At 54.1% G+C, this 17745-nt stretch overlaps 2 protein-coding genes across 10 annotated transcripts in view; one reads left to right on the top strand and one right to left on the bottom strand.

Moving 5' to 3' along the window:
* Positions 1–17745, top strand: part of GRPEL1 (GrpE like 1, mitochondrial) — a 972139-nt gene that overhangs the window by 624455 nt on the left and 329939 nt on the right. The window lies entirely within an intron of this gene.
* The window catches only part of SORCS2 (sortilin related VPS10 domain containing receptor 2), a 554540-nt gene that overhangs the window by 346548 nt on the left and 190247 nt on the right, over positions 1–17745 (bottom strand). For both annotated transcript variants that reach the window (XM_050792078.1, XM_050792079.1), the window contains exon 2: positions 1561–1628. In XM_050792078.1, the coding sequence (XP_050648035.1) occupies positions 1561–1628 (68 nt within the window). The remainder of the gene's footprint in view (positions 1–1560; positions 1629–17745) is intronic.

The following is a 17745-nucleotide window of genomic DNA, read 5'->3' as shown; positions in this document are numbered from 1 at the left end:
GTTGGGACGAATCAGGTAACGGAGGGCCTTTGCTGGAAGGAGGAGAAGACTTGACCATCTCCATCTGCTTTGTCACCGAGGAACCCACCCTGAGACCCCCTGCCCAGCAGCGAGGGCACCCTCCCTCGGCCTTCCCTGTCCAGGAGCGTTGGCCCCAAAACGGGCCCTGGAACTTACATTTTCAAAGAGCAGCAATGAGATTTCACAGGGCCCACAGAGCTTACACGGTTTTCTGCTCTTGTCTGGAAGTAGTGAACGCCGCCTTGCCCAGCACTGGAGGAACGAGACATTTTCAAAGCAACCCACCGGTACATAAAGCAACGGGAGGCCGTGGCAGGGAACATCCGTCCTCTACACAGGGACGCTGCCCATCACTCGCCCCCCACTTTCTGGTGGTGACGATGGAATTAGAGGAGACCAGTGGGTCTGCGAGGTGAAGCCACACTGAGAGGAGCTTCTGGGAAACATGTTTCTGCTGGGGGAGCAGGTGAGGACCACTCAGGTGACTGTGAGGGTCTTAACCCCTGAGCTTGGCTTCATTAGCAGCACAGATGACCAGGCCTGTGGGCTCCAGGCGATGTCATTCCTTCTACAGCAAAGCAAGAACCCAACTCGAGACACCGTTTCAATAACTTCCCAGCGCATTGCAGAAATCCCTCAGTAAGAACCCACAGAATGAATCACCAAACCCCTTAGCTAAAAGCAAAGCCAAAATAGAAAATAAACCAACTCAAGGTCCTGATCAGCAGGGACAGGCATCTTTTTATGGATTTCAAATAGAAAAATGAATTAATTATTACTTGAGAAACATATGTTGGAAAGCAAAATGGTTTCACACCCAGAGAACATGGAGGTGGTAATCGGTGCACGGAAGAAAGAGAATCTTTTGCGGGAGAAAAGCTTTGAAACCACAGGCCAGAGGCTGGGAACCATCTGTACCCTTCCTGGGTGAGTGGATGTAAATATTGAAGAGGATGATAACCAAAATGGGTTCTCAAAACCTCCTTCTTCCTCATCTCATTTAAAACATCAAAGGGGCAACCTAATGTTCCTGGGCTGGATTCACATTTCACACATGAAGAGATATCCCCCATCGCCAGCAGCTTATTTATTTACCAAGCTCTTTGGCTAAGCCTGGAAGAAAGAAAAGTGTCCAAACAATGAGCATAATCAGAGCCTTTGGTGGACTCCAGGAGCTGCGTGTGAAGTTCTGAGCACAAGCGAAGGGAAATTGTGCACTGACCTGAATTCACAATGCAAACCCTCCTCCTCCAGGGAGGAAAGAAAGGAAGCGGGGAGAAAAACAGAAAGAAAAGAGAAGAAAGCCAAGATGCTTTCTGAACAGTTGTCTATTCCGCAGTGCAATTTATACCCACTGCCCAAACTGGGAAGCTACTTTCAACTTTTCCCTTATGCATTTTCTAGCCAAAGAAAAGTTGCGCGGCCACCGACTCACAGGGGCTACAACAGCGAGGCGTTTGGATCTCAATCCTCAGCGGAGAGCCTGGGAAGACGGCGCGCAGGTGCATAAGAGAAAGGCCTGCCATTGGGCTGACTTACCGCCACAGCGAACTTTCCAGAACCTTCCCCATGTCTGCGTGGTAGTACTTCGTCAGGATCAAGATCACCTGTGGTGTTAACAGAAAGTAAAAGGCAGAAATCAGTGGGTTCCAAGGTTCTCAAAGAGAGGTACAGCGACACCACTCCCTGCCAGAATTTGGGGTCTCTAAACATCAGCTGCCGAGGGGCCTCTCTCAGTCAGTATCCCCGGGAGGCTCTGGGCCAACCTGCATGAGAGCCCTTAGACGTAGGCTTATTTCTGCTCTGAGGACTGGCTTGTGCTCTGCAGAATGACTTTGGGAACATCTGAATCCAGTGAAATCCACACAGTAGCTGCCATTTGTTGGAAATAATTCAAATCCAGCCCTGGAAAATCCCAAGCTGGGGCAAAGGGAGTGCCAGGGCAGTGGTCCCTGAGTGAGGACGGAGCGCGTTTGGCAAGGCTTCTGGAGACGGGGCTCTGTCTCCACCAGCACATTAGAGGATCTCCTGAGCCTGCTGGAAACAGCTGCCAGGGCTGCAACCCAAGACCAGAGCAGGTCCCTGTGGTCCGTCTGTCGTTACTTGTCCTGGAGTGGTGCCTGGGGAGGCACAGCCAAGACGCTTGGGGGCCCAGGAGTCCTTGGTGGTACACACCTGTGTTTGTTGTTGAGACCATTCATTCATTCATCACACATTCATTCAGTCATTCATCACACATTCATTCATTCATTCATCACACATTCATTCAGTCATTCATCACACATTCATTCAGTCATTCATTTATCACATACAGGGCCCTACCTGACCATGCTGTTCGCATTTCAGGCCTGTGCAGAAAATGCAACTATTTATAAAAATGAAAATAAAAGTGTTTAGGAGCACCTGTTTTTTGAAACAACTGTGTAAACAAAAAAAGGGTAGGGGTGGGGAATAAGGATGCACCAGTCCTGACGGGAAAAAGATTTTCCCAATTACTGCACTGGCCACTGCGTTTTCACATACATCAAATTTCATTTCACTCACTGCCAGTCTCCATTAGCTGTTCCTAACACTCCCGTGGCCAGGGAAGCCCCCAGGAGGTAAGATGGGAACAGCCTTGGGTTTTGGAGAGGCTGTTCGCCTGGTTATTTGGGGTCACCACCCTGGTCAGCCCCAAGGGTCGGGCTCCTCCACGGAAGCAGAGCTCTCTGTGCTCGGCCCTAAGGTGCCGTTTCCACCGATGGCAGCTGGGCTGACCTGTCTTTCTTTCCCTGGTGATTGGAGCAGGGAAGACGCGAGGAGGGGCTGTTGCCCGAGATGGGACAGGGTGCATGTTCCAGGCAGCGATGATTTTAAAAAGCAAGGCCTTGTCAATCAGGGCCAGGCTGGCTACGCCATGCTCAGGAACAAAGCGATTTTCTCTTGTCAGCTCACAGCCTGCCGTCGGAGCCGGGTCCCTCCGAGGAGTGGGGAGCTGACGGGGTGTGGACTTGAACCCACTGATTCATATTTGATATAGTCACGCTGTTCCCAGGGGGGATTCTGTGCAGCCAGAGTGTGGCAGCCGGAAGGGACCTCAAAGTCTGTTTGATCCGGCCTCATCCAGGAGGAAATCCCTGCCCCAATCTGATCTTGGAGCAGTGAGATCCAGGCTCTGCCCTGGCCTCGAGGGGTGGAGCTCAGCTCTGGAGGGCACCCTGCCCTTCTGCAGACTGCAGGGTTTGGGGCGCACCCTGCTGTGAGGCTGGCTTCACGTCCCCGTCCCTCCTGCCTGTACATTCCAGCTCTGCCGCTGTGGACAGTCACCCAATCACCCAGCAAGACTGCTTCCTCCTGCCCCTCCCTTAAGGGGAGAGTCCCCACCAGCCCACCCCCTCATTCTAAACCCCAGCATTTGGGGCCTTTGCACAAGGTGTTCCTCATCCTGGGATACTCTTCCCCGAACCCCCCAGCCCTAATTCCTCAGTGAATTCCTGCTCAACCTTCAGATCTCAGCCTGACCCACACTGCCCCCAGGAAGGCCCCCTACACTGGGCTCAGTGCCCCCTCCATACACCCCCTCCAGCCCCGCTGGACTCCCTGCAACCCCACACAGCTCACAGGGTCTGCGTCCACTGCTGAGTGATAAACCGTTAAGGGTGGGGACCTTGTTTATCTCCCCAGTGCGGGGCACAGCACCTGTCGTATAACAAGCACTCACACCACTCACTGAGAGAAATACAGGTGGCTTTACCCAAAGGAAGGATCATGTATGCAGTGAAGTTGGGCAGAGGCCAGTGCCCCACTCGCCACCACCATCACCACACTCCTTCCACCCTGTCCTGGGGACAGAATCGCTCTACTGGCTTCAACCGGCCCAGCCAAATGGGACTTTGGGTTCCTGTGGGGGTTGTCTTTGCCCGGGGCTGAAACAAGGAGGTCGCCCAGGAAGGGCCAGTGCTGGAGGAGCCAGATAGCAAGGCAGCCCCACCACGACCTGACTCTGCAGTCATCAAGCAGAAGAACCCTGATGTGAGGTCCGACCACCCGGGTTCCATGCTTGTCTCTGCACTAGCAGACACTCAACTTCAACACATCTCGGTTTTCCAGTCTACGATGATGCCATGGTGATGATTAAATATTCAGTAGCAAACATGAAATGACCCATAAGCCATAGGACCTGTCACCGTTAAGAATAACAATAGCTAACAACCACTGGTTTCCGCGATGAGCCCCACAGTTACAGCAACCCCCCCATGCCCCAGGGAGGCTGAAGATGTACTGCCCCCCCCCACGCCCCCAGGAGCCCCGTGTTATGATCTCTGTTTTACAGATGAAGAAACTAAAGCAGAGAGCGCTTCCATATTTTGCCAAAAACTACACACTCAGCAAGTGGCAGAGTTAGAATTTGATCCCAAGCAGTTCGACGTCAAGCTCGGGCTCTTTGCTGCCACGCTGAAAGCCTGTGTTTTCAGAAGAAACTTCTACTAAAAGTGGTTTCGAAGAACCAAAACTTATGACATGCCCTTCTGGGCCCTCGGCTAACAGCTTTGGAAATGAAATATCCCAGGACAGTTTTTTCAGTGGCGGGTGTGTTAGCTTTGGGGCTCTTTGATCTGGGTGGTAGAAAAATCGGGAATGTGAGTCAGGGCCTCACAGCCCTGGCCGTTGCCAAGGGTCTCCTCCCATCCAGAGGCTGCCTGAGCCCACAGCCCACAGGGATCTTTCCCAGACGGCCAGGAATGTCCAAGCAGAAGACGAGGAAAGAAGAGCTACTGCTGCCCGCAAGAGGTCAGCCGCTGCCGCCGCTCATTACTTCAAAATCTCCTCAGGATGCACACATCACCCTGCGTCTCATCCTCTCGCCTCCCGTCCTCCCGGCTGTGGGGAAGGCAGTGCACGAATCTGTTCCTATTATCCCAACGTCATTTTACCAAATGGGCCAGGGTGCCAGGGTGCTGGGTTCCCAATCTGTGCCGGCTCAGCCTGTGACAGCATGGACTCATCCACTCTCTCGAAGTCCCTGTCCCCCGACTGGGAGAGGCTGATATTACTGTACTCACATTACAGCTGAGGAAACTGAGGCACAGAACCGCCGAGTGACCTGCCTGGCATCGCACACAGCAGAGCCAGGAGCTCTTGTGCCCAGGCCCAGGGCTTTTATGGGTCTCCACTTCATTGCTGCCCTCACGCCTCTGTGATGCCTGCCTCGTAAGCACGGGCCAAGCAGATGCCCAGGGTTCCTCTGAGGCACCACCACCCAGGTCCAGCCCAGCAGCCCTGGCAGAGACGTCAGCCTCTTTGGAATTCCCGAACCTACCTGCCCGCCCCTGAGGTTGCTAGGCAGTAAGCGCCATGACGGTGGGGACTCCCCCACCCCTAAACCCCCATGGGCCTAGCACTGAGCAGAAAAATCCATCAATCTTTCCTTGAGTAAATCAATGAGTGGGTGAGTCCATGAGGACATGGATGAGCATCTGTACAGCAGCTGATGCAGACAGGAGGCAGAACCAGTCCTTCAGGCCCAGTCCCAGCCAACCCCAAAGCCTCTGATGTCTGGGGACTCCCAGCAGAGTCCATCACCCGCTCCTCCTGACACCTAAGGGTAGGGAACATGCCCTGTCCTAGAGGCCCAGGGCTCCCTCACAGCGATTCCCATCCTAACCCTCAGGGGAGGGGCTCCAGAACCCTGGGAGACACAAGTCTTCATCTTCCTCAGCCCAGTGAGAGCCCACACGAGGAGTTCCCCAGCGTGGAGTGTTCCAGATAGCCAGGGCCAGGCGACTGGCCTGCGACCTGCACAGCCACGAAGCCCCTGAGCTTGGTTTCATGCTCTGCTGTTGCCGTCTTGAAATTCTTGAGAATGTCTGAACGGGGGCCCTGTGCTTTCACTTTGCACTGAGCCCTGCAAATAATGGAGCTGGTCCTGCAGCAGCTGCCACTCCGCTAGCATCTGCGAGTTTCAGTGCTTCTCCAGCCCCGCTAATGGTTAAGGACTGTGTGCCTGCAGAGCACCCCGATTTTATTCACTCATTGTGCACCTACCTCCCTTGCAAGTGAGGGCGGATCTGGGTGAGGGGCTGGAAGGAGGTGTGTCAGATTCAACAACAGAGCTCACGGGAACTCAGGATGCCATCACCACTGCTTCACTTTAGAAACAGGGAAACTAAGGTTCAGAGAAAAGAAAGGGCACGGCGGGGACAGACCCTGGTCCTGGTAAGTCCACATCCACAGCCTGGCCCCCGCGTCCACTGCCTCTGGCTTTATTCCAGGGAAGGTCCTGCTCCCTCCCTGAGAGGGACTGAGGGTGCCCTTCCCCAGAAGGAAAAGAGCCCTGAAGTCCACACTCAGTTCCTAGAGAGACCCTAGGCCGGCCATGGTGTCCCCGCCCTGATCACCATAGCCAGCCCCCACCTCCACCATACAACTCAATGCCGAGCCCTGTGCTGGGCTCACAGGAGGGTCCTCTGCTCTGCACTGAGCCGTCCAACTTGCCTGGAGATGAGGGGCCTGGGCTACTTCTCAAAGCTCTGGCAGTGGGAGGGAGCCGAGGCTAACCAGCCTCGGACCCACAATGGCATTAACCGGACTTTCTGCTGCTCTGGGGAACGGGGGTTGGCACAGAAGAAGTCTCAGCTTCAGGGTTGATGGGCCAGGAGCAAAGTCGTCAGTGTCTTCACCTGTGAACAGCATGAACTGGGAAGTCAACGCTGTCTTTACCAGGTGGCCCTGGCAGAGTGGGCACTTCTCAGATGGACTAAAATAAAACAAAGAGGGTGTGATGCAGGGTGGCCAGGCTCGCTGAGCCTTGGTTTCCTGATCTGAGAAATGGTGCTAACTGGGAGATTGCGGGAGGGTCTCCCCATCTCTTTGCATCTATCCACACAAACTTAGACCAGAAATCAGAACATAGACACCCGACGCTCAGCTCCTCCTCCCTGAGTGGCCACTGGCACATTTCCAAGTCCACAGAGTTTGCAGTTTCTCCACCTGTCAAATGGAGAAGTTGCTCCCTTACAAAAACTAGAGCCAATTGATGGCTTTAGAACCCCCAAACATCATGAAATCTGTTCCATTCCAAACAACCTAATAATAAGCCCTGGGAGTTTCTAAAAGGCCATTTTCATAAACTGCTCCACCAAATCCTTCCCCAAATGTAACCAGCATCCACCAGGAACGAGGTCAGCTGTTCCATAATCCAGAGGTCAGGTTCACCATTTACCATCCAAGGGAACTTCACTGGGCCTCCTCTGAGACCCTGGGTCACTTCCCTCTGCTCTTGTGCAGCGGGGCCTGACTCAGCAGCACGGCAATGGCCCCAGGTACACGCTCCTTACGGAGAGACGCGCAATAATCCCTTCGGAGAGACGCACAGCGAGCTTCTCTGAGCCAGCCTGAACCCTGGCCCGGCATGAGTGCCCGGTTCCCCTAAGCTTCGTTTGCTCTTCAGGAGCGCTCGCCATCGCCTCCTCAAATGCGCCGCTGTTAGGACAAGAAGCGAGAAACGTTCTGAGCACCCCCAATTTAGGACACTGAGCCTTCCAAAGAGCCAGTGGGAAATGATCGTGGAGCAGCCTTACACGTGGTTGCCTTTGGGGGGCTCAAGAATAATAAAAAAGACAGACTCGGGCCCAATTCAGTTGCCAATCAATACACATAAAGCACCAAATACTACTACTAATAGTAAAAGACTGCAAGAACTTAGTGTTGATGGCAAACTCCAAAATCAACACCCCACTGAAAAACGGAGAAATTGAGGTCAGCGTCCAAGGCCCCTGAAGGCCCCCAGCGTCACTGAGGTCTCCCTGGCTAAGCCGCACAGCCGTGGGCCTCCTCCTCACAGCGGGGACTGGCTTCCCGGGAGCTCCTGGAAATGCAGACCTCCAGGCAGCCCCACCCCAGGCCTGCAGAAGCTTCATTTCATCGCTCACATTTGAGGGGCTGCCCTGGCAAGGTGTCCCCAGGTGGGAGGCCCGCACCCCTGCTCACTGTCCGTCAGCCTCATCAGGAAGCTGGGGCCCCTCCTGTCACTCAGCAGCCTTGTTCCCTCCACTCTCACTGCCGCGGACTCCACTCCAAACCCACCCCCTCAGCCACGAGCTCCCGCCTTGACTCTGTCACCACCCGCAGGCCTTTGCATATTTGGATTGCTGTGCTCTTCCCCTTCTCACTACTGCACTGTCTCCCTCCTGCTCATTCTCAAGGCCACCACCTCCTAGAAGCCTTCCCTGACTACCCTGTGTCCCCCAGGAGGGGAGGAGCTGCGTCAGCCTCAGACACCTCCACCTCCTGAGTCTCGCCAGGGTTGGCACACAGGGAGCGTCTGAATCATCATTGCTGAGTGAATTCATCAGCAGCAGGCTGACTCAGAAAAGCCAAGACCCGCTCCTGGTGAGGCCTTTCCTCATCCCCACCCCACCTGTGTAGTCGCCCAGGTGTGGACATGGGCTCTGGAGTCTGTAAGAAATCCCATCAGTGGGGTCCGTGGGCAGTGGCCCACCTGAGTCTCAGACGTGCCTCGCTGGTACAGGTCACATCACTCAGGCCCAACTCAGACCCTCATCTGTCCTGGGAACACACAGGATTTGGCCAAATTCACTCCACATCACTCACTCCACACCCACCAACTGGAGCTGTTCTTAAAGAGTTACTGGTCCAGAGACCACCTCACCTGCCAGGTAAGGTGGACGAAGACCTCCAACCAGACAAGCTCTGCTGCCAGGGACTGAGGGGAAGAGCCGCAGGCAGGATGGGCAGGAACAGAATTTGTTCACCAATGAGCCGCTTTCCAAGACCTTCACACGCACTGCCCGTGGGGGAAGGAATGATCCACCCCCAGTGGGGCATAGGCAGAACCGCCAAGGTAAGCACAAGCCCGTGTGTCCTTTGGCCTGGAGATCCCACTTCAGGGAAGCTATTCCATTGAAGTGCTATGCATGGGAAATGAGGGATGCCCAAAGTCCTTTACCACACCACAACAACCAGAGACCAGAAATAACCCACGCACCCACCAGCAGGGCCTGGGAGGATCGCCGGGGGTGCTCACCACTCAAGGCAGCCCAGGGCACCTGTGTGGATGGGAAGGCTGAAAAAGGATGTGTCAGAGCCGATGCAGGGAGATCTCCCGTGCCCACTCTTATGTTCACGAGCGGGAGAGGTGAGGGCCACTTCCAAATGGCTAAAGGGGTGAGTTTTGTGTTACATTAATTTTATCTCAATTTAAAAACAATCTGTATTCACCTCTGCTTGAAGATACACGGTGACATGCTGAAAGGAAACACAGGAAATGTGATCAGGTGGACACCTGTGGGTGGGGAAGCGGGCAGGGATACCAGGAGGGAGAGTGGGAGATTTTAACTAGAGACCCTTTAGTAGTCGTGATGTTTGGAACCATTTGGCTGTATTACCTATTTCAAAAACATTTTTCAAATAAAATAAAAAAGACTCCTCCTTTCAAAGCCCCCATTTCCCCTCCTCCATCGGGCAGGTCCCGGAACACAGGTGGGTTTTCTCGTCTGGCCGAAACCACCCAGGACCAGCTCTCTGCTGGTTAAGATTCCACCAAGAGCAGCCAGAGGGGATTCAGGCTGAGTCTGTCGTTGGGGTTTAGTTTGTTCTCCGAGTCGCTGCAGCTGCTCTAGTTAGGAGGAGCCAGGCCAACATGTAGCCGACTTCTGCAGGCCGTCTGCCTGTCTCCCAGCTACAGGTGTGGGGGCATCTGTGTGCATGTGTGCGTCTGTGTGCACATATGTGTGCACATGTGTCTGTGTGTGCATGTGTGTGCATGTGTGTGTGTATCTCTGTGTAACTGCATGTGCATGTGTGTGTGCACGTGTGCATATCTATGTGTATCTGTGTGTGTGCTCGTGTGTGCATGTATCTCTGTGTATCTGTGTGCATGTGTGTGTGCCTGTATGTGTGTGCATGTGTATCTTTGTGTACCTGTATGTGTGTGCATGTGTACATGTGTCTCTGTGTGTCTGTATGTGTGTGCATGTGTGGGTGTGTGTACGTATGCATATCTCTGTGTACCTGTATATGTGTGCATATGTGTACATGTGTATCTCTGTGTATCTGTATGTGTGTGCATGTGTGTACATGTGTTATTTCTGTGTATCTGTATGTGTGTGAATGTATGTACATGTGTATCTGTGTATCTGTATGTGTGTGCATTGTGTACCTGTGTATCTCTGTGTATCTGTATGTGTGTGTGTGTGCATGTGTGCACATCTCTGTGTGCCTGTATGTGTGTGCATGTGTACATGTGTCTCTGTGTGTCTGTATGCGTGTGCATGTGTGGGTGTGTGTGTACGTATGCATATCTCTGTGTACCTGTATATGTGTGCATATGTGTACATGTGTATCTGTGTATCTGTATGTGTGTGCATGTGTGTACATGTTATCTCTGTGTATCTGTATGTGTGTGTGTATGTACATGTGTATCTGTGTATCTGTATGTGTGTGCATGTGTGTACCTGTGTATCTCTGTGTATCTGTGTGTGTGTGTGTGCACGTGTATCTGTGTATCTGTATGTGTGTGAATGTATGTACATGTGTATCTGTGTATCTGTATGTGTGTGCATGTGTGTACCTGTGTATCTCTGTGTATCTGTATGTGTGTGTGTATGTACATGTGTATCTGTGTATCTGTATGTGTGTGCATGTGTGTACCTGTGTATCTCTGTGTATCTGTGTGTGTGTGTGCATGTGTGCACATCTCTGTGTGCCTGTATGTGTGTGCATGTGTACCTCCATGTACCTGTATGTGTGTGCATGTGTGTACATGTGTGACTCCGTGTATCTGTGTGTGTGCATGTGTGCATATGTGTGTATCTGTGTACATGTGTGTGCATATGTGTATGTGTGTGCATGTATATCTCTGTAACTGTGCATGTCTGTGCATGTGTGCATGTGTGTACCTGTATGTGTGTGTGCATGTGTGTATCTCTGTGTATATGTATGTGTGTGCATGTGTATGTGTGGGCGTGTGTGTATGCATGTGTGTGTGCATGTATGTGTGCATGTGCACATGTGTATCTCTGTGTACCTGTATGTGTGTGCATGTGTGTGTGTGTATGTGTGTGCATGTGTGTGTGCTGCAGGCAACAGAGCCACTCCAAGGTGTGGCTGCTCCACTGGGCGAAGTGGGCGTCCACCAGTCTGGTCACAGCCTCCCTCCTTTCTGGCCTCCAAAACATGAAGAAGATGCTCATTTTCATGCCAGTGGGGCTGGTACGCATGGCAAAGGGGAAGACTAGATGCTGATGGAAGCATTCAGTCGGTGCTCCATTCACATGCATTTCCTTTCTCCCCTAACAAGGGCCACTTCAGACATCTGGTCCCAATCAAGGCAGGTGGCCTAGGCTGGCTTGGCAGTGCCCTGCCCTTCGGGTGGTACCAAACAAGGGTTGGATCAGCGATGATGCCCTGAGGCAGGAGCCCGGGAGCTGGTGTCTGTCCCTCACCACATGGGAACGGTGGTGGCTCGAGCTGCCCACCTCTCAGGATGGTCACCCTCACCCAGGCCCAGCTTTGCTTCCTAACGTGGGGCCGGGCATCGGACCCCATGGAGGAGCAGGGGCCTTCCTCCCGAGTGCAGAGTGGCACTCTTCAAGCTCCAGCTGCGCTGGACTCAAACCACATCAGCCGGAGGCCAAGACCAGCTCCCTGAAAAAAAAAAAAAAAAAAAAAAAAATGGACCAGCGCCCTGTGAGCTAGGACCGAAGCCTCGGAAGCTCTCTCCAGCCCGCATGAAAGAGGGTCCTTCCTGTGGGCCCCTTCCCTTCAACTGTGCTGGCTGCGCCGGCCCATCCTGTGCTCCCTGAGGAAGCACATCCTCAGGAATGTGCATCCCAAGATGCATCCTCTACGAAGAAATCAATTCCATTTCAAATAAATGGATCCTGCATTTATTTACCAGGGAGAGGAATATCGTTTCTTTCTACTAAAGACCCCTGAGGGGAAGGGTGGGTATCCCATTAGGCTCAGAAAGCCACAGGAGGTGCTGGCTCTCCAAGGGATGCGGCCTCGCTCAATGCTGCTGCCAATGCCGCTGCCCACACTGCAGACTCTAGGGCTCGGTCCTACCCATACACCCTGAGTGCCACCCACCCTGGTCCCTGCTCCACAGAGCCCTCCTGGATTCTCCAAGCTTGAGATCCACAAATGCCTGCAGAGCATCCCTGAAGGCTCCCCCTCCAAAGTGAGACCATCAGAGCTGCAGTGAGCACAGGCCTTTCCCTCTAAGAATCTTCTGCTGATGCTGAGCCAGCGAGTCTGGGCACCCACCTGCCTGATTCCTCCTCAAATGCAGTGTCCCGGGCCCCCTGCCCTCAGGCACCTCCACGAAGGGCTTTCCTCTGAGTCCTGGCCCTTCTACGTGCCCGTGCCTCCTGTGCCCTCCTGGGCAAGCCACTGAGCCCCTCAGAGCTGAGGCAAGGATGCAGGGAGTTAGCCGTGCAGCGTGTCCAGAGGGAGCAACCCATGCAGGGTGAGGGTCAGCCATGACGCCAGGCTCGGGGGTAGGGCGGACTAGAGGTTAGAGTTGGGAATGAAGTTGGGGTTAGGTTTGGTTTGGGGTTAAGCACAGGGCCAGAGTTGATGTTAGGGCTAGTGTTAGGTGTAGGGTGAGGTTTAGAGTGAATGCTGAATGAGAGTTATGGTTAGTCTCAGGCTTTGGTTAAAGTTAGGGTCAGGCTTAAGGTCAGGCTTAAGCTTTCTGTGAGATAGGACTGCAGTAAGCGTTGGATTGTGCTTGGTTTTTGGGTGGGGCTGATGCTGCTGCGCCATTCGGTGCTGTCTTTGTGAGGCTGCTTTAGCTGGCAGGCTTGGGTTCTGCTTAGTGACATACGTGAGAAACACTGTGGTCACAGTCCAGTCTGGTCTATGCTACTGTGCACGGGAGAATTCTCAGCGAGTGTCTGTCGTATGTGTCAATCAGTCAGTGAACCATGCACCTCCCACCACCACACACAGCTGTCCGCCTCTAACTAAGCCTGTCCTCCTTTCTCTCTGGCACAGACCCTTCCCTTCTCCACCCACTCAGGTAGTAAACCTTCTCCTTCTTCTTATTTCTTATTGGAGATGGGGTCTCACTATGTTGCCCAGGCAAGCATGGAACTCCTGGGCACAAGTGCTCCTCCTGCCTCATTCCCCCAAAGTGCTAGGATTACAAGTGTGAGCCACCGTGCCTGGCTTCAGGTAGTAAACCTCTTTACCGGGCCAGCCTAGATACTACCGCCTCTGGGAAGCCTTCTGGTGTGTCTCCAGTCCAGGTTGCTGGTGTTTGAGCAAACCCACATTTCCCTCAGCAGGCATGAGCTGGAGCATACCAACAGAGTGTCCCCAGGTCCCCTGCCCTGCCCTGCACAGCCTCAGAGCCCATCCCACCCACGTGAGTGCCCCTGCTATGCGGCTTCTCCTCGCTCTAGCATCGTGGACTCACTGGCAACAATGGAGGGTAAGGATCCCAGATCCCGGGGTGGCTAAATGAATGTGACACGCATGCAGGGGAGGGCCCCACAGATGCCACAGATGAGAGTCCCCTTCCTCCCTCAGTGGCGAGGGTGAGAGATGGCCGAGGCTGCCATCAACAGATAAGCAGGTGCAGGCCTCCCTGGGAGATGTCATGCCCCACTCTGAGTTCCCCAGGCCACAAAGCTGTCCCCTCACCCGGCCACTCTGTCCTGGCAGCCAGGGGCCCAGCAGCAGACCAGCTGCAGGAACAGATGTCAGGGTCACCCAGTGCACCTGCGCTGGACCTGGCTCTATCTCACTGGCAGCCCCTACACAGCCTCCTCCCCTCCCACCATGCTTAAGGAAGGCAGGGGCAGATGCAGGCAGGGAACGCTGGGACTGCTCTCTGCAGGTGAATATGCCCCCACACCGGGAAGGGCCTCATTTCAGAAGCTGCTGCCAAGACAATTAGACGAGCCCGGAACAGGGTTTTGGCACCCCCAGAGAGGAGAGGAGAGGGTCTGATAAGGGTGGGGCTGAGGGCACTCATGCCCCTCCCTCTCGGAAGGAATGTTGTGCAGAAGACATGGAAGGGTGCTGGGCCAGACGGGACACAGGGCCGCCTGGATCTGAGCTGCCATGGCAGACTGACGACTCGCTCTCTGCAAAAGGGGGGTGAGGCCAGTGTCCTGGTTTTGACAGTGTACTATGGCTATGTGGCCTGGTATCACTGGAGAAAGCTGCAGGGGACTTTCTGTACAATTTTTGCAACTTACTATTTTCAAAGTAGAAAGTTATAATAGAGAGTGACTTGATAGACACTCAGATGCAAAATTTACAAAGTTTGAGAAAATGCAAGCCTCCTATCTCACTGCCTCCCTCCCATCTCCCTGTGACTTTGGGACACACCCACCCAGAGGGGCTCCAGAGGCTGTGGCCAGGCCCAGGCCTGACCCAGCCAGCCCCGTGACGAAGACTAAGGCTGTCCCCCACACCCACGGAACAGCCAGAAGGGTGGGCCTCCTTCCCACACGGGAGGCTTGCCCAGGTGTCACTGGCACTTGGGGACCAGAACCGGGCCAGGCTATAAAAGAGAAGAGAGAAGGAAGAAAGAGGAACAGCTCTTGTGAGCCACGGCCTTAAACCCGTGACCCCACCCACTAGGGATCATGGCCCATCCTCACTGGGAGAGGCCAGGAAGGAGGTGGGAACCCAGAATACACTGTCTCCCAAGAAGGGTCTTGGGTGGAGCCAGACGTTCAGCTGGGTTGGGAGATGTCCTCCAGCCCTGCGGTGCGGACACAGGTGGTTTGCCTTAAGTCACCTCGCTGATACCTGTTACCCAGCGCGATTGAGGCGGAGACATTTGCAGGGCTCCATGTACACACCCTAATCCCCATCTCCTTCCCACAGCCAGCCCCAGCCCCCCAAGGTCTGACCTGCAGTGGGGGTGCACTGCGGGCAGGCGGGATGCCTCACCCAAGGTGCCTGGGCCAGAAAAGCCGCCACTTCTCGTCACTGTCTCATTAAAATAAATGACTTCCTCTGCCCTGAGCCGCATGCTGAGCGCTCTATGGACATCATCTCATTTAACTCCCCACAGGCCTTGTCCCTGGGAACCATGTTGTCCCCACCTGGGGGGAGTTGAGGCCCAGAGAGGCATTACCTGTCACAAGTCTCGCCACTCACACAAGGAGGGCTGGATGGCAGCTGGGGCCTCTGACTCCACCAAGCAGCCCTTGGGTCTCCACCAAGGGCCTCCGCAGGGACTATGGGCATGCACAGGCGCATTTCCTGCTGCCCCCAGACCTTCGTGCTGAACCTCAGCCTCCAGCCCTGCACTATACACAGGGCCCAGCCCGGCTCTGCTCACGTACACTCCAGCTCCGGGACCCCAGTGCTGGCCGGCAGCCCACTATGAGCAGGGTCGGCCCTGGAGACCCCACCATGGCTGGCTGGCCTTCTCTTGACCTCTGAGGATTTTGCCCAGTAAGCCAGTCGGTTAGGGCCATGCTTGAGGCTGCAGGTAAATGTCACCCCTTGCCTGGCCTCGATCCTGTGCTGTGAAACTGAACAGCCCCTACCAGGTCCCAGGGCCGCCTGCCACTGGCTCTGCATAAGGATGCTTTGCGGTTCCCATTTCAGATCACGCCGCGGTCATATCTCACCACTCCCGAGAGCCCTCGTCCAACCCCAAAGCTACTCGGAGCGTGATTTATCTACAAGGGCTCAAAACCACCACAAATGTGGGCCTGGAGGGTTGGGCCAGGCAAGGACCACTGCTGGACCGCCCCCTGCGGGGCACTGAGAGTCCTGTGAAAGGTAGATAGGCCTCGGGTGCATGTGGGCCCCTTCCCTGGTTCTCCGGGGCAGGGTCTCCTGTACTTGCCTTTGCAGCCGGCACTGGGCGAGGTCTGTGGAATGAATGAATGCGTCATGCCTGATGATGGTAGCTCGCCTGGAAGGCACCCACCCTCCACACCTTCAGCGCTTTCCCGCTAGCTGCTTTTATCTACTAGCCTGCAGGTTGCATCCTCTGCCCCTCCCGGCACACCCGCACTCCTCCCGGTTCCTCCTGTCTGGGAAGGAACCTGCCTCCGACCTCTAGTCAAGGGTGGCGCTTTCTCTGGAGTCCCACAGACCCTGGATGGAGCGGGCGGAGCCGTGGCCCCCAAAGATGGGTGCAACCAGAACTTGCCAATGGGACCGTACTTGGAAAAAGGGTCTTTGGGGCTACAATTAAGTTTAGGATCATGAGATCACCCTAGATTTTGCCCTAAATTCAATGGCGTCCTTGGAAGAGACACGCAGAGGGGGAGGCCGGGTGGAGACGGGAGCAGACATGGAGTGATGCTTCTACAAGCCAAGGAAAGCCAAGGACTGCGGAAGCCATCAAGACGAGGAGAGAGGCCTGGGACAGAATTTCCCTCAGAGCCTCCTGCAGAATCCAACCCTGCCGACACCTCGTTTTCAGACATCTGGACTCCAGAATGGTGAGACAATACATTGCTGCTGTTTGAGCAACTCACTTTGTGGTGTCTTCTTATGGCAATCTTAGCAAACCTATGCCAGCACTGGCCCATTGTACAGGTGAGGCTCAGCTTTCCAGAGGTGACACAGCTGGAAACTGTCAGGGCTGGGGTCACCATGGGGCCCTGCTTGACCCTTTCAAAGGCTCCAGAAGGGCAGACTGGGAGGTTCCTCCAAACCCCAGCTCCCTGGGGACCCCACTTTCTCCCTCCCCAAGTTCTGCCTCCTGAAATGTTGGGGTCCCGCCTCGGGCTGTGCTGGCGTAGAGAACACGGGGCACTGAGCCCCTCCACCCATCGGACACCTTCACAGGCACGAAACCCAGTGTTGGAAAAAAAAGAGAGCTGAGAATGAAGCTAAGAAAGGGCCTCATAAATCAAAATCAGTCAGCAGCAAGTAAATGGACGGGCGCTGCTGATCTGTGGAAAATTGCATTTTTACATTAAATCTGTTTAAGGGATAATGTGTATTTTAATAGGTGGGTCTTGGTAGACTTTTCCACCTCAGCTATCCTTTGAAAATATTATTTACTCTCCATTTCTCATAACCTGATTGAATTTTAATTCCACCCATCACTCCTTTTTAATAGTCACTGTAAGTAAAATTATTAATGAAATTACAAGCTGCTTTTTTGGTGAGTTTTTTTTTTTTTTTTTTTTTTTTTTTGTCGTTGCTGTTCAAAATGTGCTTCTACCTGGAAGGGCTGGCATTTCTCAGGTCTATTTATGGCAATAAAAGGTAATTGGATAAGCTGTGATGTTGTTACTGCTGAGCGTCTTTCAACATAAAAAGTGCCCGGGGTGTCTCCGGGAGGTGGCTGGAAACTGCTGATCCTGTTTCTAAAGCAGAAATCCTTCCCCAGACTCCAGTGCTCTCCCCCTCCCTGCTGGTGCCCAGCCAGACAACCATATGTTCATTACCTCCAAGAATTTCTCTTTAGAAACCACGCTGTCGTGTCTGAACAGAGGTGCCACGCACAAAGCAAGCGCTGCCTCTTGCAGGGGGAGGAGGGGCGGGTGGAAGAAGTCACTGCCTGCATCCAGCTGCGAACACCCAGATTTGGGCACAGCGGCCCCTGAACAAGGTCCCTTGGCCTTAGGAAGCCCAAGCAGGCTGTGGACCTCTAAAGGCCCACCCCTCAGAATCGTCAGGAAGGTAGAGGTTGGTTGGAGGTTCTGATGCCAGCTTGGGAAGAAGCCACTAAGAGCCCTCTGAGCTCCGCACCAAATTATCTACTCAAGAAAGCTGCCGGGAGACGCA

The sequence above is a fragment of the Macaca thibetana genome, chromosome 5, assembly GCF_024542745.1.
Source record: "Macaca thibetana thibetana isolate TM-01 chromosome 5, ASM2454274v1, whole genome shotgun sequence".
In the NCBI taxonomy this organism is placed as follows: Eukaryota; Metazoa; Chordata; class Mammalia; order Primates; family Cercopithecidae; genus Macaca; species Macaca thibetana.
This window is presented reverse-complemented; position numbering and strand designations above follow the sequence as displayed.